Source organism: Somniosus microcephalus, unplaced genomic scaffold, assembly GCF_052327205.1.
Source record: "Somniosus microcephalus isolate GS21.2 unplaced genomic scaffold, FLI_Smic_1.0 unresolved_chr3, whole genome shotgun sequence".
In the NCBI taxonomy this organism is placed as follows: Eukaryota; Metazoa; Chordata; class Chondrichthyes; order Squaliformes; family Somniosidae; genus Somniosus; species Somniosus microcephalus.
Window position 1 is genome coordinate 59,406,419 of NW_028225181.1, and position 23,730 is coordinate 59,430,148.

General features: G+C 59.5%; 1 protein-coding gene across 1 annotated transcript in view; it reads right to left on the bottom strand.

The window, feature by feature from the left end:
- Nucleotides 1–23,199, bottom strand: part of LOC147091595 (uncharacterized) — a gene marked incomplete at its 5' end in the record, with an annotated part of 29,746 nt that extends 6,547 nt beyond the window's left edge. The window contains 17 exons of the mRNA XM_085976612.1: nt 1,908–2,142; nt 2,678–2,746; nt 3,369–3,420; nt 3,727–3,875; nt 5,353–5,406; nt 6,859–6,958; nt 10,428–10,526; nt 11,308–11,409; nt 12,586–12,713; nt 15,060–15,162; nt 15,399–15,575; nt 15,982–16,127; nt 19,477–19,525; nt 19,910–19,963; nt 20,128–20,280; nt 20,377–20,471; nt 23,123–23,199. Of these exons, the coding sequence (XP_085832738.1) occupies nt 1,908–2,142; nt 2,678–2,746; nt 3,369–3,420; nt 3,727–3,875; nt 5,353–5,406; nt 6,859–6,958; nt 10,428–10,526; nt 11,308–11,409; nt 12,586–12,713; nt 15,060–15,162; nt 15,399–15,575; nt 15,982–16,127; nt 19,477–19,525; nt 19,910–19,963; nt 20,128–20,280; nt 20,377–20,471; nt 23,123–23,199 (1,842 nt within the window). The remainder of the gene's footprint in view (nt 1–1,907; nt 2,143–2,677; nt 2,747–3,368; nt 3,421–3,726; nt 3,876–5,352; nt 5,407–6,858; nt 6,959–10,427; nt 10,527–11,307; nt 11,410–12,585; nt 12,714–15,059; nt 15,163–15,398; nt 15,576–15,981; nt 16,128–19,476; nt 19,526–19,909; nt 19,964–20,127; nt 20,281–20,376; nt 20,472–23,122) is intronic.
- Between the last annotated feature and the right edge of the window lie 531 nt (nt 23,200–23,730).

A 23,730-nucleotide genomic window follows, 5' to 3' on the forward strand; every position in this document is an offset into this window, starting at 1 on the left:
GGGTGAGGATTCCCACAGTTTGGGGGGTGAGGAGTCCCCACAGTTTGGGGGGTGAGGAAACCCCACAGTTTGGGGGTGAGGAGTTCCACAGTTTGGGGGGGGTGAGGATTCCCACAGTTTGGGGGTGAGGAGTCCCACAGTTTGGGGGGTGAGGATTCCCACAGTTTGGGGGTGAGGAGTCCCACAGTTTGGGGGGTGAGGATTCCCACAGTTTGGGGAGGTGAGGAGTCCCACAGTTTGGGAGGTGAGGATTCCCACAGTTTGGGGGGTGAGGAGTCCCACAATTTGGGGGGTGAGAAGTCCCCACAGTTTGTGGGGTGAGGAGTCCCCACTGTTTGGGGGGTGAGGAGTCCCATAGTTTGGGAGGTGAGGTGTGCCACAATTTGGGGGTGAGGGGTCCCCACAGTTTGCGGGGTGAGGAGTCCCACAATTTGGGGGTTGAGGAGTCCCCACAGTTTGTGGGGTGAGGAGTCCCCACAGTTTGTGGGGTGAGGAGTCCCCACAGTTTGGAGGATGCAGAGATCACAGTTTGGGGGGGTGAGGGGTCCCCACAGTTTGTGGGTGAGTTGTCCCACAGTTTGTGGGGTTACGATTCCCACAGTTTGGAGGGTGAGAGGACCCCACAGTTTGGGGGTGAGGAGTCCCACAATTTGGGGGGTGAGGAGTCCCCACAGTTTGTGGGGTGAGCAGTCCCCACTGTTTTGGGGGTGAGGAGTCCCCACAGTTTGTGGGGTGAAGAGTCCCACAGTTTGGGGGATGAGATCACAGTTTGGGTGTGAGGAGTCCAATGGTTTGGGGGGCGAGGAGCCCCACAGTTTGGGGGATGAGATAACAGTTTTGGGGGGGTGAGGAGTCCCACAGTTTGGGGGGTGAGGAGTCCCCACAGTTTAGGGGGTGAGGAGTCCCCACTGTTTGAGAGGTGAGGAGTCCCACAGTTTGGGGAGGTGAGGAATCCACAGATTGGGGGGTGAGGAGTCCACGGTTTGGGGGTGAGGAGTCCCCACAGTTTGAGAGGTGAGGAGTCCCACAGTTTGGGGGGTGAGGATTCCCCACATTTTGTGGGGTGAGGAGTCCTCACAGTTTGGGGGGTGAGGAGTCCCACAGTTTGGGGGGTGAGGAGTCCCCACAGTTTGTGGAGTGAGGATTTCCACAGTTTGGGGGGTGAGGAGTCCCACAGTTTGGGGGGGTGAGGAGTTCCCACAGTTTGGGGGGTGAGGAGTCCCACAGTTTGGGGGGTGAGGAGTCCCCACAGTTTGGGGGGTGAGGAGTCCCACAGTTTGGGGGGTGAGGAGTTCCCACAGTTTGGGGGGTGAGGAGTCCCACAGTTTGGGGGGTGAGGAGATCACAATTTAGGGTGTGAGTAGTCACCACAGTTTGGGGGGTGAGGAGCCCCACAGTTTGGGGTGAGGAGTTCCCACAGTTTGGGGATGAGGAGTCCACAGTTTGGGGGGTGAGGAGTCCCACAGTTTGGGGGTGAGGAGTCCCACAGTTTGGGGGTGAGGAGCCCCACAGTTTGGGGGGTGAGGAGTCCCACAGTTTGGGGGTGAGGAGTCCCCACAGTTTGGGGGGTGAGGAGTCCCACAGTTTGGAGGTGAGGAGTCCCACAGTTTGGGGGTGAGGAGTCCCACAGTTTGGGGGAGGAGTCCACAGTTTGGGGGTGAGGAGTTCCCACAGTTTGGGGATGAGGAGTCCCACAGTTTGGGGGTGAGGAGTCCCACAGTTTGGGGGTGAGGATTCCCACAGTTTGGGGGTGAGGAGTCCCACAGTTTGGGGGGTGAGGAGTCCCACAGTTTGGGGGGTGAGGAGTCCCCACAGTTTGGGGGTGAGGAGTCCCACAGTTTGGGGGTGAGGAGTCCCACAGTTTGGGGGTGAGGAGTCCCCACAGTTTGGGGGGTGAGGAGTCCCACAGTTTGGGGGGTGAGGAGTCCCACAGTTTGGGGGTGAGGAGTCCCACAGTTTGGGGGGTGAGGAGTCCCCACAGTTTGGGGGGTGAGGAGTCCCCACAGTTTGGGGGGTGAGGAGTCCCCACAGTTTGGGGGTGAGGAGTCCCACAGTTTGGGGGTGAGGAGTCCCACAGTTTGGGGGGTGAGGAGTCCCACAGTTTGGGGGGGTGAGGATTCCCACAGTTTGGGGGGTGAGGAGTCCACAGTTTGGGGGTGAGGAGTCCCACAGTTTGGGGGGTGAGGATTCCCACAGTTTGGGGGGTGAGGAGTCCCACAGTTTGGGGGGTGAGGAGTCCCACAGTTGGGGTGAGGAGTCCCAGTTGGGGGTGAGGAGTCCCCACAGTTTGGGGGTGAGGAGTCCCACAGTTTGGGGGGTGAGGAGTCCCACAGTTTGGGGGGTGAGGAGTCCCACAGTTTGGGGGGTGAGGAGTCTCACAGTTTGGGGGGTGAGGAGTCCCACAGTTTGGGGGGTGAGGAGCCCCACAGTTTGGGGGTGAGGAGTCCCACAGTTTGGGGGTGAGGAGTTCCCACAGTTTGGGGATGAGGAGTCCCACAGTTTGGGGGGTGAGGAGTCCCACAGTTTGGGGGTGAGGAGTCCACAGTTTGGGGGGTGAGGAGTCCCACAGTTTGGGGGTGAGGAGTTCCCACAGTTTGGGGGTGAGGAGTTCCACAGTTTGGGGGGTGAGAATTCCCACAGTTTGGGGAGTGAGGAGTCCCACAGTTTGGGGGTGAGGAGTCCACAGTTTGGGGGGTGAGGAGTCCCCACAGTTTGGGGGGGTGAGGAGTCCCCACAGTTTGGGGGGTGAGGAGTCCCACAGTTTGGGGGTGAGGAGTCCACAGTTTGGGGGTGAGGAGTCCCACAGTTTGGGGGTGAGGAGTTCCCACAGTTTGGGGGGTGAGGAGTCCCCACAGTTTGGGGGGGGTCAGTGGGTGAGGAGTTCCCACAGTTTGGGGGTGAGGAGTCCCACAGTTTGGGGGGGTGAGGAGGTCCCACAGTTTGGGGGGTGAGGATTCCCAAGTTTGGGGGGTGAGGAGTCCACAGTTTGGGGGGTGAGAAGTCCCACAGTTTGGGGGTGAGGAGTCCCACAGTTTGGGGGTGAGGAGTCCCCACAGTTTGGGGGTGAGGAGTTCCACAGTTTGGGGGTGAGGAGTCCCCACAGTTTGGGGGGTGAGGAGTCCACAGTTTCGGGGTGAGGAGTTCCCACAGTTTGGGGGTGAGGAGTCCACAGTTTGGGGGTGAGGAGTCCCACAGTTTGGGGGGTGAGGAGTCCCCACAGTTTGGGGGGTGAGGAGTCCACAGTTTGGGGGGTGAGGAGTCCCACAGTTTGGGGGGTGAGGAGTCCCACAGTTTGGGGGGTGAGGAGTCCCACAGTTTGGGGGGTGAGGAGTCCCACAGTTTGGGGTGAGGAGTCCCACAGTTTGGGGGTGAGGAGTCCCCACAGTTTGGGGGGGTGAGGAGTCCCCACAGTTTGGGGGGTGAGGAGTCCCACAGTTTGGGGGTGAGGAGTCCCACAGTTTGGGGGTGAGGAGTTCCCACAGTTTGGGGGGTGAGGAGTCCCCACAGTTTGGGGGTGAGGAGTCCCACAGTTTGGGGGTGAGGAGTCCCACAGTTTGGGGGTGAGGGGTCCCACAGTTTGGGGGGTGAGGAGTCCCACAGTTTGGGGGTGATGAGTCCCACAGTTTGGGGGGTGAGGAGTCCCACAGTTTGGGGGTGATGAGTCCCACAGTTTGGGTGGTGAGGAGTCCCACAGTTTGGGGGGTGAGGAGTCCCACAATTTGGGGGGTGAGGAGTCCCCACAGTTTGTGGGGTTGAGGAGTCCCCACAGTTTGGGGGGTGAGGAGTCCCCACAGTTTGGGGGGTGAGGAGTCCCCACAGTTTGTGGGGTTGAGGAGTCCCACAGTTTGGGGTGTAGGAGTCCCCACAGTTTGGGGTTGAAGAGTCCCCACAGTTTGGGGGGTGAGGAGTCCCCACAGTTTGGGGGTGAGGAGTCCCCACAGTTTGTGGAGTGAGGAGTTCCCACAGTTTGGGGGGTGAGGAGTTCCCACCGTTTGGGGGTGAGGAGTCCCACAGTTTGGGGGGTGAGGAGTCCCCACAGTTTGGGGGGTGAGGAGTCCTCACAGTTTGGGGGGTGAGGAGTCCCCACAGTTTTGGGGGTGAGGAGTCCCACAGTTTGGGGGTGAGGAGTCCCCACTGTTTGGGGGGTGAGGAGTCCCACAGTTTGGGGGTGAGGAGTTCCACTGTTTTGGGGGGTGAGGAGTCCCACAGTTTTGGGGGTGAGGAGTCCCCACAGATTGGGGGGTGAGGAGTCCCACAGTTTGGGAGGTGAGGAGTCCCACAGTTTGGGGGGTGAGGAGTCCCCACAGTTTGGGGGGTGAGGAGTCCCCACAGTTTGGGGGGTGAGGAGTCCCCACAGTTTGGGGGTGAGGAGTCCCCACAGTTTGGGGGGTGAGGAGTCCCACAGTTTGGGAGGTGAGGAGTCCCACAGTTTGGGGGGTGAGGAGTCCCCACAGTTTGGGGGGTGAGGAGTCCCCACAGTTTGGGGGGTGAGGAGTCCCACAGATTGGGGGGTGAGGAGTCCCACAGTTTGGGGGGTGAGGAGTCCCACAGTTTGGGGGTGAGGAGTCCCCACAGTTTGTGGAGTGAGGAGTCCCACAGTTTGGGGGGTGAGGAGTCCCACAGTTTGAGGGGTGAGGAGTCCCACAGTTTGGGGGGTGAGGAGTTCCACAGTTTGGGGGTGAGGGCATCACAATTTAGGGTGTGAGGAGTCACCACAGTTTGGGGGGTGAGGAGTCCCCACAGTTTGGGGGGTGAGGAGTCCCCACAGTTTGGGGGTGAGGAGTCCCCACAGTTTGGGGGGTGAGGAGACCCCACAGTTTGGGGGTGAGGAGTCCCACAGTTTGGGGGGGTGAGGATTCCCACAGTTTGGGGAGGTCAGGAGTCCCACAGTTTGGGAGGTGAGGTGTGCCACAATTTGGGGGGTGAGGAGTCCCCACTGTTTGTGGGGTGAGGAGTCCCCACAGTTTGTGGGGTGAGGAGTCCCCACTGTTTGGGGGTGAGGAGTCCCACAGTTTGGGAGGTGAGGTGTGCCACAATTTGGGGGTGAGGTGTCCCCACAGTTTGGGGGGTGAGAAGTCCCACAATTTGGTGTTGAGGAGTTCCCACAGTTTGGGGGGTGAGGAGTCCCACAGTTTGGGGGGCGAGGAGGCCCACAGTTTGGGGGTGAGGAGATCACAATTTAGGGTGTGAGGAGTCCCCACAGTTTGTGGGGTGAGGAGTTCCCACAGTTTGGGGGGTGAGGAGTTCCCACAGTTTGTGGGGTGAGGAGTTCCCACAGTTTGGGGGTGAGGAGTCCCTCAGTTTGGGGGTGAGGAGTCCCACAGTTTGGGGGGTGAGGAGTCCCCACAGTTTGGGGGTGAGGAGTTCCCACAGTTTGGGGGGTGAGGAGTTCCCACAGTTTGGGGGTGAGGATTCCCACAGTTTGGGGGGTGAGGAGTCCCCACAGTTTGGGGGTGAGGAGTCCCACAGTTTGGGGGTGAGGAGTTCCCACAGTTTGGGGGTGAGGATTCCCACAGTTTGGGGGGTGAGGAGTCCCCACAGTTTGTGGGGTGAGGAGACCCCACAGTTTTGGGGGTGAGGATTCCCACAGTTTGGGGGGTGAGGAGTCCCCACAGTTTGTGGGGTGAGGAGTCCCCACAGTTTGGGGGGTGAGGATTCCCACAGTTTGGGGGGTGAGGAGTCCCCACAGTTTGTGGGGTGAGGAGACCCCACAGTTTGGGGGGTGAGGAGTCCCACAGTTTGGGGGGTGAGGAGTCCCACAGTTTGGGGGTGAGGATTCCCACAGTTTGGGGGGTGAGGAGTCCCCACAGTTTGGGGAGGTGAGGAGTCCGACAGTTTGGGAGGTGAGGTGTGCCACAATTTGGGGGTGAGGGGTCCCCCACAGTTTGCGGGGTGAGGAGTCCCACAGTTTGGGGGGTGAGGAGTCCCCACAGTTTGTGGGGTGAGGAGTCCCCACAGTTTGGAGGATGCAGAGATCACAGTTTGGGGGGTGAGGGGTCCCCACAGTTTGTGGGGTGAGTTGTCCCACAGTTTGTGGGGTTACGATTCCCACAGTTTGGAGGGTGAGAGGTCCCCACAGTTTGGGGGGTGAGGAGTCCCACAATTTGGGGGGTGAGGAGTCCCCACAGTTTGTGGGGTGAGCAGTCCCCACTGTTTTGGGGGTGAGGAGTCCCCACAGTTTGTGGGGTGAAGAGTCCCACAGTTTGGGGGATGAGATCACAGTTTGGGTGTGAGGAGTCCAATGGTTTGGGGGGCGAGGAGCCCCACAGTTTGGGGGATGAGATAACAGTTTTGGGGGGGTGAGGAGTCCCACAGTTTGGGGGGTGAGGAGCCCCCCCCAGTTTGGGGGCTGAGGAGTCCCCACTGTTTGAGAGGTGAGGAGTCCCACAGTTTGGGGAGGTGAGGAATCCCATAGATTGGGGGGTGAGGAGTCCCACGGTTTGGGGGTGAGGAGTCCCCACAGTTTGAGAGGTGAGGAGTCCCACAGTTTGGGGGGTGAGGATTCCCCACAGTTTGGGGGTGAGGAGCCCCACAGTTTGGGGGGTGAGGAGTCCCCACAGTTTGGGGGTGAGGAGTCCACACAGTTTGGAGGTGAGGAGTTCCCACAGTTTGGGAGGTGAGGAGTCCCCACAGTTTGGGGGTGAGGAGTCCCACAGTTTGGGGGGTGAGGAGTCCTCACAGTTTGGGAGGTGAGGAGTCCCACAGTTTGGGGGGGTGAGGAGTCCCACAGTTTGGGGGGTGAGGAGTCTCACAGTTTGGGGGGTGAGGAGTCTCACAGTTTGGGGGTGAGGAGTCCCCACAGTTTGGGGGGTGAGGAGTCCTCACAGTTTGGGAGGTGAGGAGTCCCACAGTTTGGGGGGTGAGGAGTCCCCACAGTTTGGGGGGTGAGGAGTCCCCACAGTTTGGGGGTGAGGAGTCCCACAGTTTGGGGGGTGAGGAGTCCCCACAGTTTGGGGGGTGAGGAGTCCCCACAGTTTGGGGTGAGGAGTCCCACAGTTTGGGGGCTGAGGAGATCACAGTTTAGGGGGCGAGGAGTCCCCACAGTTTGTGGAGTGAGGAGTCCCCACAGTTTGGGGGGTGAGGAGTCCCACAGTTTGGGGGGTGAGGAGCTCCCACAGTTTGGGGGGTGAGAGTTCCCACAGTTTGGGGGGTGAGGAGTCCCACAATTTAGGGGGTGAGGAGCTCCCACAGTTTGGGGGGTGAGGAGTCCCCACAGTTTGGGGGGTGAGGAGACCCCACAGTTTGGGGGGGTGAGGAGTCCCACAGTTTGGGGGGGTGAGGAGTCCCCACAGTTTGGGGGGTGAGGTGTGCCACAATTTGGGGGTGAGGATTCCCACAGTTTGGGGAGGTGAGGAGTCCCACAGTTTGTGGGGTGAGGAGTTCCCACAGTTTCGGGGTGAGGATTCCCACAGTTTGGGGGGTGAGGAGTCCCCACAGTTTGGGGGGTGAGGAAACCCCACAGTTTGGGGGGTGAGGAGTTCCACAGTTTGGGGGGGGGTGAGGATTCCCACAGTTTGGGGGTGAGGAGTCCCACAGTTTGGGGGGTGAGGATTCCCACAGTTTGGGGGTGAGGAGTCCCACAGTTTGGGGGGTGAGGATTCCCACAGTTTGGGGAGGTGAGGAGTCCCACAGTTTGGGAGGTGAGGATTCCCACAGTTTGGGGGGTGAGGAGTCCCACAATTTGGGGGGGTGAGAAGTCCCCACAGTTTGTGGGGTGAGGAGTCCCCACTGTTTGGGGGGTGAGGAGTCCCATAGTTTGGGAGGTGAGGTGTGCCACAATTTGGGGGTGAGGGGTCCCACAGTTTGCGGGGTGAGGAGTCCCACAATTTGGGGGTTGAGGAGTCCCCACAGTTTGTGGGGTGAGGAGTCCCCACAGTTTGTGGGGTGAGGAGTCCCCACAGTTTGGAGGATGCAGAGATCACAGTTTGGGGGGTGAGGGGTCCCCACAGTTTGTGGGGTGAGTTGTCCCACAGTTTGTGGGGTTACGATTCCCACAGTTTGGAGGGTGAGAGGACCCCACAGTTTGGGGGGTGAGGAGTCCCACAATTTGGGGGGTGAGGAGTCCCCACAGTTTGTGGGGTGAGGAGTCCCACAGTTTGTGGGGTGAGCAGTCCCCACTGTTTTGGGGGTGAGGAGTCCCCACAGTTTGTGGGGTGAAGAGTCCCACAGTTTGGGGGATGAGATCACAGTTTGGGTGTGAGGAGTCCAATGGTTTGGGGGGCGAGGAGCCCCACAGTTTGGGGGATGAGATAACAGTTTTGGGGGGGTGAGGAGTCCCACAGTTTGGGGGGTGAGGAGTCCCCACAGTTTAGGGGGTGAGGAGTCCCCACTGTTTGAGAGGTGAGGAGTCCCACAGTTTGGGGAGGTGAGGAATCCCACAGATTGGGGGGTGAGGAGTCCCACGGTTTGGGGGTGAGGAGTCCCCACAGTTTGAGAGGTGAGGAGTCCCACAGTTTGGGGGGTGAGGATTCCCCACATTTTGTGGGGTGAGGAGTCCTCACAGTTTGGGGGGTGAGGAGTCCCACAGTTTGGGGGGTGAGGAGTCCCCACAGTTTGTGGAGTGAGGATTTCCCACAGTTTGGGGGGTGAGGAGTCCCACAGTTTGGGGGGTGAGGAGTTCCCACAGTTTGGGGGGTGAGGAGTCCCACAGTTTGGGGGGTGAGGAGTCCCCACAGTTTGGGGGGTGAGGAGTCCCACAGTTTGGGGGGTGAGGAGTTCCCACAGTTTGGGGGGTGAGGAGTCCCACAGTTTGGGGGGTGAGGAGATCACAATTTAGGGTGTGAGTAGTCACCACAGTTTGGGGGGTGAGGAGCCCCACAGTTTGGGGGTGAGGATTCCCACAGTTTGGGGGGTGAGGAGCCCCACAGTTTGGGGGTGAGGAGTTCCCACAGTTTGGGGATGAGGAGTCCCCACAGTTTGCGGGGTGAGGAGTCCCACAGTTTGGGGGGTGAGGAGTCCCACAGTTTGGGGGTGAGGAGTCCCACAGTTTGGGGGGTGAGGAGTCCCCACAGTTTGGGGGTGAGGAGTCCCACAGTTTGGGGGGTGAGGAGTCCCACAGTTTGCGGGGTGAGGAGTCCCACAGTTTGGGGGGTGAGGAGTCCCACAGTTTGGGGGGTGAGGAGTCCCACAGTTTGGGGGTGAGGAGTCCCCACAGTTTGGGGGGTGAGGGGTCCCCACAGTTTGGAGGTGAGGAGTCCCACAGTTTGGGGGGTGAGGAGTCCCACAGTTTGGGGGGTGAGGAGTCCCCACAGTTTGGAGGTGAGGAGTCCCACAGTTTGGGGGTGAGGAGTCCCCACAGTTTGGGGGGTGAGGAGCCCCACAGTTTGGGGGTGAGGAGTCCCCACAGTTTGGGGGGTGAGGAGCCCCACAGTTTGGGGGTGAGGAGTTCCCACAGTTTGGGGATGAGGAGTCCCACAGTTTGGGGGGTGAGGAGTCCCACAGTTTGGGGGTGAGGATTCCCACAGTTTGGGGGTGAGGAGTCCCACAGTTTGGGGGGTGAGGAGTCCCCACAGTTTGGGGGGTGAGGAGTCCCACAGTTTGGGGGTGTGAGGAGTCCCACAGTTTGGGGGGTGAGGAGTTCCCACAGTTTGGGGGTGAGGAGTCCCACAGTTTGGGGGGTGAGGAGTCCCACAGTTTGGGGGTGAGGAGTCCCACAGTTTGGGGGGTGAGGAGTCCCCACAGTTTGGGGGTGAGGATTCCCACAGTTTGGGGTGAGGAGTCCCACAGTTTGGGGGGGTGAGGAGTCCCACAGTTTGTGGGGTGAGGAGTCCCCACAGTTTGGGGGTGAGGAGTCCCACAGTTTGGGGGTGAGGAGTCCCACAGTTTGGGGGTGAGGAGTCCCACAGTTTGGGGGTGAGGAGTTCCCACAGTTTGGGGGTGAGGAGTCCCACAGTTTGGGGGTGAGGATTCCCACAGTTTGGGGGTGAGGAGTCCCACAGTTTGGGGGTGAGGAGTCCCACAGTTTGGGGGTGAGGAGTCCCACAGTTTGGGGGGTGAGGAGTCCCACAGTTTGGGGGTGATGAGTCCCACAGTTTGGGTGGTGAGGAGTCCCACAGTTTGGGGGTGAGGAGTCCCACAGTTTGGGGGGTGAGGAGTCCCACAGTTTGGGGGGTGAGGAGTCCCCACAGTTTGGGGGGTGAGGAGTCCCCACAGTTTGGGGGGTGAGGAGTACCCACAGTTTGTGGGGTTGAGGAGTCCCACAGTTTGGGGTGTAGGAGTCCCCACAGTTTGGGGTTGAAGAGTCCCCACAGTTTAGGGGGCGAGGAGTCCCCACAGTTTGTGGAGTGAGGAGTTCCCACAGTTTGGGTGGTGAGGAGCTCCCACAGTTTGGGGGGTGAAGAGTCCCACAGTTTGCGGGGTGAGGAGTCCCACAGTTTGGGGGGTGAGGAGTCTCACAGCTTGGGGGTGAGGAGATCACAATTTAGGGTGTGAGGAGTCACCACAGTTTGGGGGGTGAGGAGTTCCCACAGTTTGGGGGGTGAGGATTCCCACAGTTTGGGGGGTAAGGAGTCCCCACAGTTTGGGGGTGAGGAGTCCCAGAGTTTGGAGGGTGAGGAGTCCCACAGTTTGGGGGGGTGAGGATTCCCACAGTTTGGGGAGGTGAGGAGTCCCACAGTTTGGGAGGTGAGGAGTCCCACAGTTTGGGGGTGACGAGTCCCACAGTTTGGGGGGTGAGGATTCCCACAGTTTGGGGAGGTGAGGAGTCCCACAGTTTGGGGGTGACGAGTCCCACAGTTTGGGGGTGACGAGTCCCACAGTTTGGGGGGTGAGGAGTCCCCACAGTTTGGGGGGTGAGGAGTCCCCACAGTTTGGGGGGGTGAGGATTCCCACAGTTTGGGGAGGTGAGGAGTTCCCACAGTTTGGGGGTGAGGATTCCCACAGTTTGGGGGGTGAGGAGTCCCCACAGTTTGGGGGGTGAGGAGTCCCCACAGTTTGGGGGGGTGAGGATTCCCACAGTTTGGGGAGGTGAGGAGTCCCCACAGTTTGTGGGTGAGGAGTCCCCACTGTTTGGGGGGTGAGGTGTGCCACAATTTGGGGGGCGAGAAGTCCCCACAGTTTGTGGGGTGAGGAGTCCCCACTGTTTGGGGGGTGAGGAGTCCCACAGTTTAGGGGATGAGGAGTCCCACAATTTGGGGGGTGAGGAGTCCCCACAGTTTGTGGGGTGAGGAGTCCCCACAGTTTGTGGGGTGAGGAGTCCCACAGTTTGGGGGGGTGAGGAGTCTCCACAGTTTGGGGGGTGAGGATTCCCACAGTTTGGGGGGTGAGGAGTCCCCACAGTTTGGGGACGTGAGGATTCCCTCAGTTTGGGGGGTGAGGAGTCCCCACAGTTTGGGGGGTGAGGAGTCCCCACAGTTTGGGGGGTGAGGAGTCCCACAGTTTGTGGGGTGAGGAGTCCCCACAGTTTGGGGGTGAGGATTCCCACAGTTTGGGGGGTGAGGAGTCCCCACAGTTTGGGGGTGAGAGTTCCCACAGTTTGGGGGTGAGGATTCCCACAGTTTGGGGGGTGAGGATTCCCACAGTTTGGGGCGGTGAAGATTCCCACAGTTTGGGGAGGTGAGGGGTCCCACAGTTTGGGAGGTGAGGTGTCCCACAGTTTGGGGGGTGGGGAGTCCCCACAGTTTGGGGGGTGAGGAGTCCCACAGTTTGGGGGTGAGGAGTCCCATAGATTGTGGAGTGAGGATACCCCACAGTTCGGGGAGTGAGCAGTCTCCACAGTTTGGGGGGTGAGGAGTCCCCACATTTTTGCGGTGAGGAGTCCCACAGTTTGGGGGCTGAGGAGATCACAGTTTGGGGGGTGAGGATTCCCCACAGTTTGTGGGGTGAGTTGTCCCACAGTTTGTGGGGTTACGATTCCCACAGTTTGGAGGGTGAGAGGCCCCACAGTTTGGGGGGTGAGGAGTCTCCCAATTTGGGGGGTGAGGAGTCCCCACAGTTTGTGGGGTGAGCAGTCCCCACTGTTTTGGGGGTGAGGAGTCCCCACAGTTTGTGGGGTGAAGAGTCCCACAGTTTGGGGGATGAGATCACAGTTTGGGGGTGAGGAGTCCAATGGTTTGGGGGGCGAGGAGCACCACAGTTTGGGGGATGAGATAACAGTTTTGGGGGGTGAGGAATCCCACAGTTTGGGGGGCGAGGAGCCCCACAGTTTAGGGGGTGAGGAGTCCCACAGTTTGGGGGGTGAGGAGCCCCACAGTTTGGGGGGTGAGGAGTCCCACAGTTTGGGGGGTGAGGAGTCCCACAGTTTGGGGGGTGAGGATTCCCCACAGTTTGGGGGGTGAGCAGTCCCCACTGTTTGAGAGGTGAGGAGTCCCACAGTTTGGGGAGGTGAGGAATCCCACAGATTGGGGGGTGAGGAGTCCCACAGTTTGGGGGGTGAGGAGTCCCCACAGTTTGAGAGGTGAGGAGTCCCACAGTTTGGGGGGTGAGGATTCCCCACAGTTTGTGGGGTGAGGAGTCCTCACAGTTTGGGGGGTGAGGAGTCCCGCAGTTTGGGGGGTGAGGAGTCCCCACAGTTTGGGGGTGAGGAGTCCCACAGTTTGGGGGTGAGGAGGCCCCACAGTTTGGGGGGTGAGGAGTCCCAAAATTTGAGGGGTGAGGAGTCCCCACAATTTGGGGGGTGAGGAGTCCCCACAGTTTGTGGGGGTGAGGATTCCCACAGTTTGGGGAGTGAGGAGTCCCCACAGTTTGGGGGGTGAGGAGTCCCCACAGTTTGGGGGTGAGGAGTCCCACAGTTTGGGGGCTGAGGAGATCACAGTTTAGGGGGTGAGGAGTCCCCACAGTTTGTGGAGTGAGGAGTTCCCACAGTTTGGGGGGTGAGGAGTCCCACAGTTTGGGGGGCGAGGAGTCCCACAGTTTGGGGGTGAGGAGATCACAGTTTAGGGGGTGAGGAGTTCAAACAGTTTGGGGTGTGAGCAGTCCCCACAGTTTGGGGCTGAGGATTCCCACAGTTTGGGGTGGTGAGGATTCCCACAGTTTGGGGGGTGAGGAGTCCCCACAGTTTGGGGGTGAGGAGTCCCACAGTTTGGGGGTGAGGAGTTCCCACAGTTTGGGGTTGAGGATTCCCGCAGTTTGGGGGGGTGAGGATTCCCACAGTTTGGGGAGGTGAGGAGTCTGACAGTTTGGGAGGTGAGGTGTGCCACAATTTGGGGGGTGAGGAGTCCCCACAGTTTGTGGGGTGAGGAGTCCCTACTGTTTGGGGGGTGAGGAGTCCCACAGTTTGGGAGGTGAGGAGTGCCACAATTTGGGGGTGAGGAGTCCCCACAGTTTGGGGGGTGAGGAGTCCCACAGTTTGTGGGGTGAGGAGTCCCCACAGTTTGTGGGGTGAGGAGTCCCACAGTTTGGGGGTGAGGAGTTCCCACAGTTTGTGGGGTGAGGAGTCCCCACAGTTTGGTGGGTGAGGAGTCCCCACACTTTGGAGGCTGCAGAGATCACAGTTTGGGGGGTGAGGAGTCACCACAGTTTGTGGGGTGTAGAGTCCCACAGTTTGGGGGATGAGATCACAGTTTGGGGAGGTGAGGAGTCCCACAGTTTGGGGGGTGAGGAGTCCCACAGTTTGGGGGTGAGGAGTCCCACAGTTTGAGAGGTGAGGAGTCCCACAGTTTGGGGGGTGGGATCACAGTTTGGGGGGTGAGGAGTCCCACAGTTTGGGGAGGTGAGGAGTCCCACAGTTTGGGGGGTGAGGAGTCCCACAGTTTGGGGGTGAGGAGTCCCACAGTTTGAGAGGTGAGGAGTCCCACAGTTTGGGGGGTGGGATCACAGTTTGGGGAGTGAGGAGTCCAACGGTTTGGGGGTTGATGAGCCCCACAGTTTGGGGGAGAGATCATAGTTTTGGGAGGTGAGGAGTCCCACAATTTGGGGGTTAAGGATTCCCCACAGTTTGGGGGGTGAGGAGTCCCCACAGTTTGGGGAGGTGAGGAGCCCCACAGTTTGGGGAGGTGAGGAGTCCCACAGTTTGGGGGGTGAGGAGTCCCCACAGTTTGGGGGTGAGGATTCCCACAGTTTGGGGGGTGAGGAGTCCCCACAGTTTGGGGGGTGAGGAGTCCCACAGTTTGGGGGGTGAGGAGTCCCACAGTTTGGGGGTGAGGAGTCCCCACAGTTTGGGGGGTGAGGAGTCCCCACAGTTTGGGGGGTGAGGTGTCCCACAGTTTGCAGGGGTGAGGATTCCCACAGTTTGGGGAGGTGAGGAGTCCCACAGTTTGGGAGGTGAGGTGTCCCACAGTTTGGGGGGTGGGGAGTCCCCACAGTTTGGGGGGTGAGGAGTCCCACAGTTTGGGGGTGAGGAGTCCCACAGTTTGTGGGTGAGGATTCCCCACAGTTTGGGGAGTGAGCAGTCTCCACAGTTTGAGGGGTGAGGGGTCCCCACATTTTTGCGGTGAGGAGTCCCACAGTTTGGGGACTGAGGAGATTACAGTTTGGGGAGTGAGGAGTCCCCACAGTTTGTGGGGTGAGTTGTCCCACAGTTTCTGGGGTGATGATTCCCACAGTTTGGAGGTGAGAAGTCCCCACAGTTTGGGGGGTGAGGAGTCCCACAATTTGGGGGGTGAGGAGACCCACAATTTGGGGGATGAGATCACAGTTTGGGGGTGAGTCGTCCAATGGTTTGGGGGGCGAGGAACCCCACAGTTTGGGGGATGAGATCACAGTTTTGGGGGGTTGAGGAGTCCCACAGTTTGGGGGGTGAGGAGTCCCCACAGTTTGGGGGGTGAGGAGTCCCCACTGTTTGAGAGGTGAGGAGTCCCACAGTTTGGGGAGGTGAGGAGTCCCACAGATTGGGGGGTGAGGAGTCCCACAGTTTTGGAGGTGAGGAGTCCCATAATTTGGGGGTGAGGCGTCCCCACAGTTTGAGAGGTGAGGAGTCCCATAGTTTGGGGGGTGAGGATTCCCCACAGTTTGGGGGGTGAGGAGACCTCACAGTTTGGGGGGTGAGGAGTCCCACAGTTTGGGGGTGAGGAGACCCCACAGTTTGGGGGGTGAGTCGTCCCACAGTTTGGGGGGTGAGGAGTCCCACAGTTTGGGGGGTGAGTCGTCCCACAGTTTGAGGGGTGCGGAGTCCCACAGTTTGGGGGTGAGGAGTCCCACAGTTTGGGGGGTGAGGAGTCCCCACAGTTTGAGGGGTGAGGAGTCCCCACAGTTTGGGGGGTGAGGATTCCCCACAGTTTGGGGGTGAGGAGTCCCATAGTTTGGGGGGTGAGGAGTCCCCACAGTTTGGGGGTGAGGATTCCCACAGTTTGGGGGGTGAGGAGTCCCACAGTTTGGGGGGTGAGGAGTCCCACAGTTTGTGGGGTGAGGAGTCCCCACAGTTTGGGGGTGAGGATTCCCACAGTTTGGGGGGTGAGGAGTCCCCACAGTTTGGGGGTGAGGATTCCCACAGTTTGGGGGGTGAGGAGTCCCCACAGTTTGGGGGGTGAGGAGTCCCCACAGTTTGGGGGGTGAGGAGTCCCCACAGTTTGGGGGGTGAGGAGTCCCACAGTTTGGGGGGTGAGGAGTCCCCACAGTTTGGGGGGTGAGGAGTCCCACAGTTTGGGGGGTGAGGAGTCCCACAGTTTGGGGGGTGAGGAGTCCCCACAGTTTGGGGGGTGAGGAGTCCCACAGTTTGGGGGGTGAGGAGCCCCACAGTTTGGGGGGTGAGGCGTCCCACAGTTTGGGGGGTGAGGAGCCCCACAGTTTGGGGGGTGAGGAATCCCACAGATTGGGGGGTGAGGAGTCCCCACAGTTTGAGAGGTGAGGAGTCCCACAGTTTGGGGGGTGAGGAGTCCCACAGTTTGGGGGGTGAGGAGTCCCACAGTTTGGGGGTGAGGAGTCCCCACAGTTTGGGGGTGAGGAGTCCCACAGTTTGGGGGGTGAGGAGTCCTCACAGTTTGGGGGGTGAGGATTCCCACAGTTTGGGGGGTGAGGAGTCCTCACAGTTTCGGGGGTGAGGAGTCCCACAGTTTGGGGGGTGAGGAGTCCCCACAGTTTGGGGGTGAGGAGTCCCACAGTTTGGGGGTGAGGAGTCCCCACAGTTTGGGGGGTGAGGAGTCCCCACAGTTTGGGGGTGAGGAGTCCCACAGTTTGGGGGGTGAGGAGTCCCCACAGTTTGGGGGTGAGGAGTCCCACAGTTTGGGGGTGAGGAGTCCCCACAGTTTGGGGGGTGAGGAGTCCCACAATTTGAGGTGTGAGGAGTCCCCACAATTTGGGGGGTGAGGAGTCCCCACAGTTTGTGGGGGTGAGGATTCCCACAGTTTGGGGAGTGAGGAGTCCCCACAGTTTGGGGGTGAGGAGTCCCACAGTTTGGGGGGTGAGGAGTCCCACAGTTTGGGGGTGAGGAGATCACAGTTTAGGGGGTGAGGAGTCACCACAGTTTGGGGAGTGAGGAGTTCCAACAGTTTGGGTGGTGAGCAGTCCCCACAGTTTGGGGGGTGAGGATTCCCACAGTTTGGGGTGGTGAGGATTCCCACAGTTTGGGGGGTGAGGAGTCCCCACAGTTTGGGGGTGAGGAGTCCCACAGTTTGGGGGTGAGGAGTTCCCACAGTTTGGGGTTGAGGATTCCCGCAGTTTGGGGGGGTGAGGAGTCTGACAGTTTGGGAGGTGAGGGGTCCCACAGTTTGGGGGGTGAGGAGTCCCCACAGTTTGTGGGGTGAGGAGTCCCCACTGTTTGGGGGGTGAGGAGTCCCACAGTTTGGGAGGTGAGGTGCGCCACAGTTTGGGGGGTGAGGAGTCCCCACAGTTTGTGGGGTGAGGAGTCCCCACTGTTTGGGTGGTGAGGAGTCCCACAGTTTGGGAGGTGAGGTGTGCCACAGTTTGGGGGGTGAGGAGTCCCCACAGTTTGGGGGGTGAGGAGTGATATGCCTATCAATTAGTCCAATAAAAGGCGACGAGTTAAGAACGTAACTGAAGGTTTTTATTGGCTAAATAACAGAGCCCACCCTCGTGGGTGATCCGATCCAACAGGGAGGAATACTAGCCAGTCAGCTACCTTTATACCTGGGCAGGTAATGGGCGGAGTCGGAGGTGGTCAGCCCAGGTATAACAGTGCGACAAGAGGCGACCTCGTGTAGTGATGTGACAGTGAGAACAGTGAGAACAATATACAGTGATAACTATAACAGTGGTTTACCACATTCACCCCTTGTTTAGATTAGAGTCCGGCGGGGTGAAGTGTATTACCAGCTCTGGTATGTCAGTCTGTCCGGAGGCTTCGTTAGCCTCTCCGATCGTCGCAGCGGCGGTGTTACATTATCCGGTGTTAAAGCTGGTGTCTGCGTAGTCGGCAAAGGCTCGTGGGGTTCCGGCATGCCGTCTACCTCGGCTGGACTCGGGGGGTTGGGAGGGGGGGGTGAGGGTGCGAGGTCTCGTAAGGAGACAGTGTCCTCCCGTCCGTCTGGGTAAGCCACATAGGCGTACTGGGGGTTGGCGTGCAGGAGGTTCACCTTCTCGACCAGGGGGTCCGTTTTATGGGCCCTCACGTGCTTTCGCAGCAAGACGGGTCCCGGAGAGGTCAGCCAGGTTGGTAGGGTGGTTCCCGTAGTCGACTTCCTGGGGAAGACAAACATTCGGGCATGGGGGGTGGTGTTAATGGCAGTGCAAAGTAGTGACCGGATGGAGTGCAGCGCAATCGGGAGGACCTCTTGCCAGCGGGAGGTTGGGAGGCCCTTAGACTTTAAGGCTAAGAGGGTGGCCTTCCATACCGTCGCGTTCTCTCTTTCCACCTGGCCGTTCCCTCGGGGGTTGTAGCTGGTGGTCCTGCTTGCTGCAATACCCCTCTCCAATAGGAACTGACGGAGTTCCTCGCTCATGAAGGAGGCGCCCCGGTCACTATGTATATAGTTCGGGAACCCGAACAAGGCGAAGAGTTTGTTCAGGCATTTAATGACCGTGTTACTGGTCATGTCTGGGCAGGGGAAGGCAAAGGGGAAACGGGAGTACTCATCAACGATGTTGAGGAAGTACACATTACGGTCGGATGACGGTAGGGGCCCCTTGAAGTCGATGCTCAGACGCTCGAAGGGGCGGGTGGCCTTGATCAGGCTTGCTCTGTCCGGCTTATAGAAGTGCGGTTTGCACTCAGCACAGATCTGGCAGTTCCTGGTCATGGTCCTGACCTCCTCGATGGAGTATGGCAGGTTGCGGGCCTTAATGAAATGGTAGAGTCTGGTGACTCCGGGGTGGCAGAGGTCATTGTGGAGGGTCTGAAGTCTATCCCTGCCTATCAATTAGTCCAATAAAAGGCGACGAGTTAAGAACGTAACTGAAGGTTTTTATTGGCTAAATAACAGAGCCCACCCTCGTGGGTGATCCGATCCAACAGGGAGGAATACTAGCCAGTCAGCTACCTTTATACCTGGGCAGGTAATGGGCGGAGTCGGAGGTGGTCAGCCCAGGTATAACAGTGCGACAAGAGGCGACCTCGTGTAGTGATGTGACAGTGAGAACAGTGAGAACAATATACAGTGATAACTATAACAGTGGTTTACCACAAGGAGTCCCCACAGTTTGGGGATGTGAGGAGTCCCACAGTTTGGGGAGGTGAGGAGTCCCACAGTTTGGGGGGTGAGGAGTCCCACAGTTTGGGGGTGAGGAGTCCCCACAGTTTGAGAGGTGAGGAGTCCCACAGTTTGGGGGGTGGGATCACAGTTTGGGGAGTGAGGAGTCCAACGGTTTGGGGGTTGATGAGCCCCACAGTTTGGGGGTGAGATCACAGTTTAGGGAGGTGAGGAGTCCCACAATTTGGGGGTTGAGGATTCCCCACAGTTTGGGGGGTGAGGAGTCCCCACAGTTTGGAGAGGTGAGGAGCCCCACAGTTTGGGGAGGTGAGGAGTCCCACAGTTTGGGGGGTGAGGAGTCCCCACAGTTTGGGGGTGAGGATTCCCACAGTTTGGGGGGTGAGGAGTCCCCACAGTTTGGGGGGTGAGGAGTCCCACAGTTTGGGGGTGAGGAGTCCCCACAGTTTGGGGGGTGAGATGTCCCACAGTTTGCGGGGGTGAGGATTCCCACAGTTTGGGGAGGTGAGGAGTCCCACAGTTTGGGAGGTGAGGTGTCCCACAGTTTGGGGGGTGGGGAGTCCCCACAGTTTGGGGGGTGAGGAGTCCCATAGTTTGGGGGTGAGGAGTCCCACAGATTGTGGGTGAGGATTCCCCACAGTTTGGGGAGTGAGCAGTCTCCACAGTTTGAGGGGTGAGGGGTCCCCACATTTTTGCGGTGAGGAGTCCCACAGTTTGGGGACTGAGGAGATTACAGTTTGGGAGTGAGGAGTCCCCACAGTTTGTGGGGTGAGTTGTCCCACAGTTTCTGGGGTGACGATTCCCACAGTTTGGAGGTGAGAAGTCCCCACAGTTTGGGGGGTGAGGAGTCCCACAATTTGGGGGGTGAGGAGTCCCACAATTTGGGGGATGAGATCACAGTTTGGGGGTGAGTCGTCCAATGGTTTGGGGGGCGAGGAGCCCCACAGTTTGGGGGATGAGATCACAGTTTTGGGGGGTTGAGGAGTCCCACAGTTTGGGGGGTGAGGAGTCCCCACAGTTTGGGGGGTGAGGAGTCCCCACTGTTTGAGAGGTGAGGAGTCCCACAGTTTGGGGAGGTGAGGAGTCCCACAGATTGGGGGGTGAGGAGTCCCACAGTTTGGGAGGTGAGGAGTCCCATAATTTGGGGGTGAGGAGTCCCACAGTTTGAGAGGTGAGGAGTCCCATAGTTTGGGGGGTGAGGAGTCCTCACAGTTTGGGGGGTGAGGAGTCCTCACAGTTTGGGGGGTGAGGAGTCCCACAGTTTGGGGGTGAGGAGACCCCACAGTTTGGGGGGTGAGTCGTCCCACAGTTTGGGGGGTGAGGAGTCCCACAGTTTGGGGGGGTGAGTCGTCCCACAGTTTGAGGGGTGCGGAGTCCCACAGTTTGGGGGTGAGGAGTCCCACAGTTTGGGGGGTGAGGAGTCCCCACAGTTTGAGGGGTGAGGAGTCCCCACAGTTTGGGGGGTGAGGAGTCCCCACAGTTTGGGGGTGAGGATTCCCACAGTTTGGGGGGGGAGGAGTCCCACAGTTTGGGGGGTGAGGAATCCCACAGTTTGTGGGGTGAGGAGTCCCCACAGTTTGGGGGTGAGGATTCCCACAGTTTGGGGGGTGAGGAGTCCCCACAGTTTGGGGGTGAGGATTCCCACAGTTTGCGGGGTGAGGAGTCCCCACAGTTTGTGGGGTGAGGAGTCCCCAGAGTTTGGGGGGTGAGGAGTCCCCACAGTTTGGGGGGTGAGGAGTCCCACAGTTTGGGGGGTGAGGAGTCCCACAGTTTGGGGGGTGAGGAGTCCCCACAGTTTGGGGGGTGAGGAGTCCCCACAGTTTGGGGGGTGAGGAGTCCCACAGTTTGTGGGGTGAGGAGTCCCCACAGTTTGGGGGTGAGGATTCCCACAGTTTGGGGGGTGAGGAGTCCCCACAGTTTGGGGGGAGAGGATTCCCACAGTTTGGGGGGTGAGGAGTCCCCACAGTTTGGGGGGTGAGGAGTCCCCACAGTTTGTGGGGTTACGATTCCCACAGTTTGGAGGGTGAGAGGTCCCCACAGTTTGGGGGGTGAGGAGTCCCCACAGTTTGTGGGGTGAGCAGTCCCCACTGTTTTGGGGCTGAGGAGTACCCACAGTTTGTGGGGTGAAGAGTCCCACAGTTTGGGGGATGAGATAACAGTTTTGGGGGGGTGAGGAGTCCCACAGTTTGGGGGGTGAGGAGCCCCACAGTTTGGGGGGTGAGGCGTCCCACAGTTTGGGGGGTGAGGAGCCCCACAGTTTGGGGGGTGAGGAATCCCACAGATTGGGGGGTGAGGAGTCCCACATTTTGGGGGTGAGGAGTCCCCACAGTTTGAGAGGTGAGGAGTCCCACAGTTTGGGGGGTGAGGAGTCCCCACAGTTTGGGGGTGAGGAGTCCCACAGTTTGGGGGGTGAGGAGTCCTCACAGTTTGGGGGGTGAGGAGTCCCACAGTTTGGGGGGTGAGGAGTCCCCACAGTTTGGGGGTGAGGAGTCCCACAGTTTGGGGGTGAGGAGTCCCCACAGTTTGGGGGGTGAGGAGTCCCACAATTTGAGGTGTGAGGAGTCCCCACAATTTGGGGGGTGAGGAGTCCCCACAGTTTGTGGGGGTGAGGATTCCCACAGTTTGGGGAGTGAGGAGTCCCCACAGTTTGGGGGTGAGGAGTCCCACAGTTTGGGGGGTGAGGAGTCCCACAGTTTGGGGGTGAGGAGATCACAGTTTAGGGGGTGAGGAGTCACCACAGTTTGGGGAGTGAGGAGTTCCAACAGTTTGGGTGGTGAGCAGTCCCCACAGTTTGGGGGGTGAGGATTCCCACAGTTTGCGGTGGTGAGGATTCCCACAGTTTGGGGGGTGAGGAGTCCCCACAGTTTGGGGGTGAGGAGTCCCACAGTTTGGGGGTGAGGAGTTCCCACAGTTTGGGGTTGAGGATTCCCGCAGTTTGGGGGGGTGAGGAGTCTGACAGTTTGGGAGGTGAGGTGTGCCACAATTTGGGGGGTGAGGAGTCCCCACAGTTTGTGGGGTGAGGAGTCCCCACTGTTTGGGGGGTGAGGAGTCCCACAGTTTGGGAGGTGAGGTGTGCCACAGTTTGGGGGGTGAGGAGTCCCCACAGTTTGTGGGGTGAGGAGTCCCCACTGTTTGGGTGGTGAGGAGTCCCACAGTTTGGGAGGTGAGGTGTGCCACAGTTTGGGGGGTGAGGAGTCCCCACAGTTTGGGGGGTGAGGAGTCCCCACAGTTTGGGGATGTGAGGAGTCCCACAGTTTGGGGAGGTGAGGAGTCCCACAGTTTGGGGGGTGAGGAGTCCCACAGTTTGGGGGTGAGGAGTCCCCACAGTTTGAGAGGTGAGGAGTCCCACAGTTTGGGGGGTGGGATCACAGTTTGGGGAGTGAGGAGTCCAACGGTTTGGGGGTTGATGAGCCCCACAGTTTGGGGGTGAGATCACAGTTTAGGGAGGTGAGGAGTCCCACAATTTGGGGGTTGAGGATTCCCCACAGTTTGGGGGGTGAGGAGTCCCCACAGTTTGGAGAGGTGAGGAGCCCCACAGTTTGGGGAGGTGAGGAGTCCCACAGTTTGGGGGGTGAGGAGTCCCCACAGTTTGGGGGTGAGGATTCCCACAGTTTGGGGGGTGAGGAGTCCCCACAGTTTGGGGGGTGAGGAGTCCCACAGTTTGGGGGTGAGGAGTCCCCACAGTTTGGGGGGTGAGATGTCCCACAGTTTGCGGGGGTGAGGATTCCCACAGTTTGGGGAGGTGAGGAGTCCCACAGTTTGGGAGGTGAGGTGTCCCACAGTTTGGGGGGTGGGGAGTCCCCACAGTTTGGGGGGTGAGGAGTCCCATAGTTTGGGGGTGAGGAGTCCCACAGATTGTGGGTGAGGATTCCCCACAGTTTGGGGAGTGAGCAGTCTCCACAGTTTGAGGGGTGAGGGGTCCCCACATTTTTGCGGTGAGGAGTCCCACAGTTTGGGGACTGAGGAGATTACAGTTTGGGAGTGAGGAGTCCCCACAGTTTGTGGGGTGAGTTGTCCCACAGTTTCTGGGGTGACGATTCCCACAGTTTGGAGGTGAGAAGTCCCCACAGTTTGGGGGGTGAGGAGTCCCACAATTTGGGGGGTGAGGAGTCCCACAATTTGGGGGATGAGATCACAGTTTGGGGGTGAGTCGTCCAATGGTTTGGGGGGCGAGGAGCCCCACAGTTTGGGGGATGAGATCACAGTTTTGGGGGGTTGAGGAGTCCCACAGTTTGGGGGGTGAGGAGTCCCCACAGTTTGGGGGGTGAGGAGTCCCCACTGTTTGAGAGGTGAGGAGTCCCACAGTTTGGGGAGGTGAGGAGTCCCACAGATTGGGGGGTGAGGAGTCCCACAGTTTGGGAGGTGAGGAGTCCCATAATTTGGGGGTGAGGCGTCCCCACAGTTTGAGAGGTGAGGAGTCCCATAGTTTGGGGGGTGAGGAGTCCTCACAGTTTGGGGGGTGAGGAGTCCTCACAGTTTGGGGGGTGAGGAGTCCCACAGTTTGGGGGTGAGGAGACCCCACAGTTTGGGGGGTGAGTCGTCCCACAGTTTGGGGGGTGAGGAGTCCCACAGTTTGGGGGGTGAGTCGTCCCACAGTTTGAGGGGTGCGGAGTCCCACAGTTTGGGGGTGAGGAGTCCCACAGTTTGGGGGGTGAGGAGTCCCCACAGTTTGAGGGGTGAGGAGTCCCCACAGTTTGGGGGGTGAGGAGTCCCCACAGTTTGGGGGTGAGGATTCCCACAGTTTGGGGGGGGAGGAGTCCCACAGTTTGGGGGGTGAGGAATCCCACAGTTTGTGGGGTGAGGAGTCCCCACAGTTTGGGGGTGAGGATTCCCACAGTTTGGGGGGTGAGGAGTCCCCACAGTTTGGGGGTGAGGATTCCCACAGTTTGCGGGGTGAGGAGTCCCCACAGTTTGTGGGGTGAGGAGTCCCCAGAGTTTGGGGGGTGAGGAGTCCCCACAGTTTGGGGGGTGAGGAGTCCCACAGTTTGGGGGGTGAGGAGTCCCCACAGTTTGGGGGGTGAGGAGTCCCACAGTTTGGGGGGTGAGGAGTCCCCACAGTTTGGGGGGTGAGGAGTCCCACAGTTTGGGGGGTGAGGAGTCCCCACAGTTTGGGGGGTGAGGAGTCCCACAGTTTGTGGGGTGAGGAGTCCCACAGTTTGGGGGGAGAGGATTCCCACAGTTTGGGGGGTGAGGAGCCCCACAGTTTGGGGGGTGAGGAGTCCCACAGTTTGGGAGGTGAGGAGCCCCACAGTTT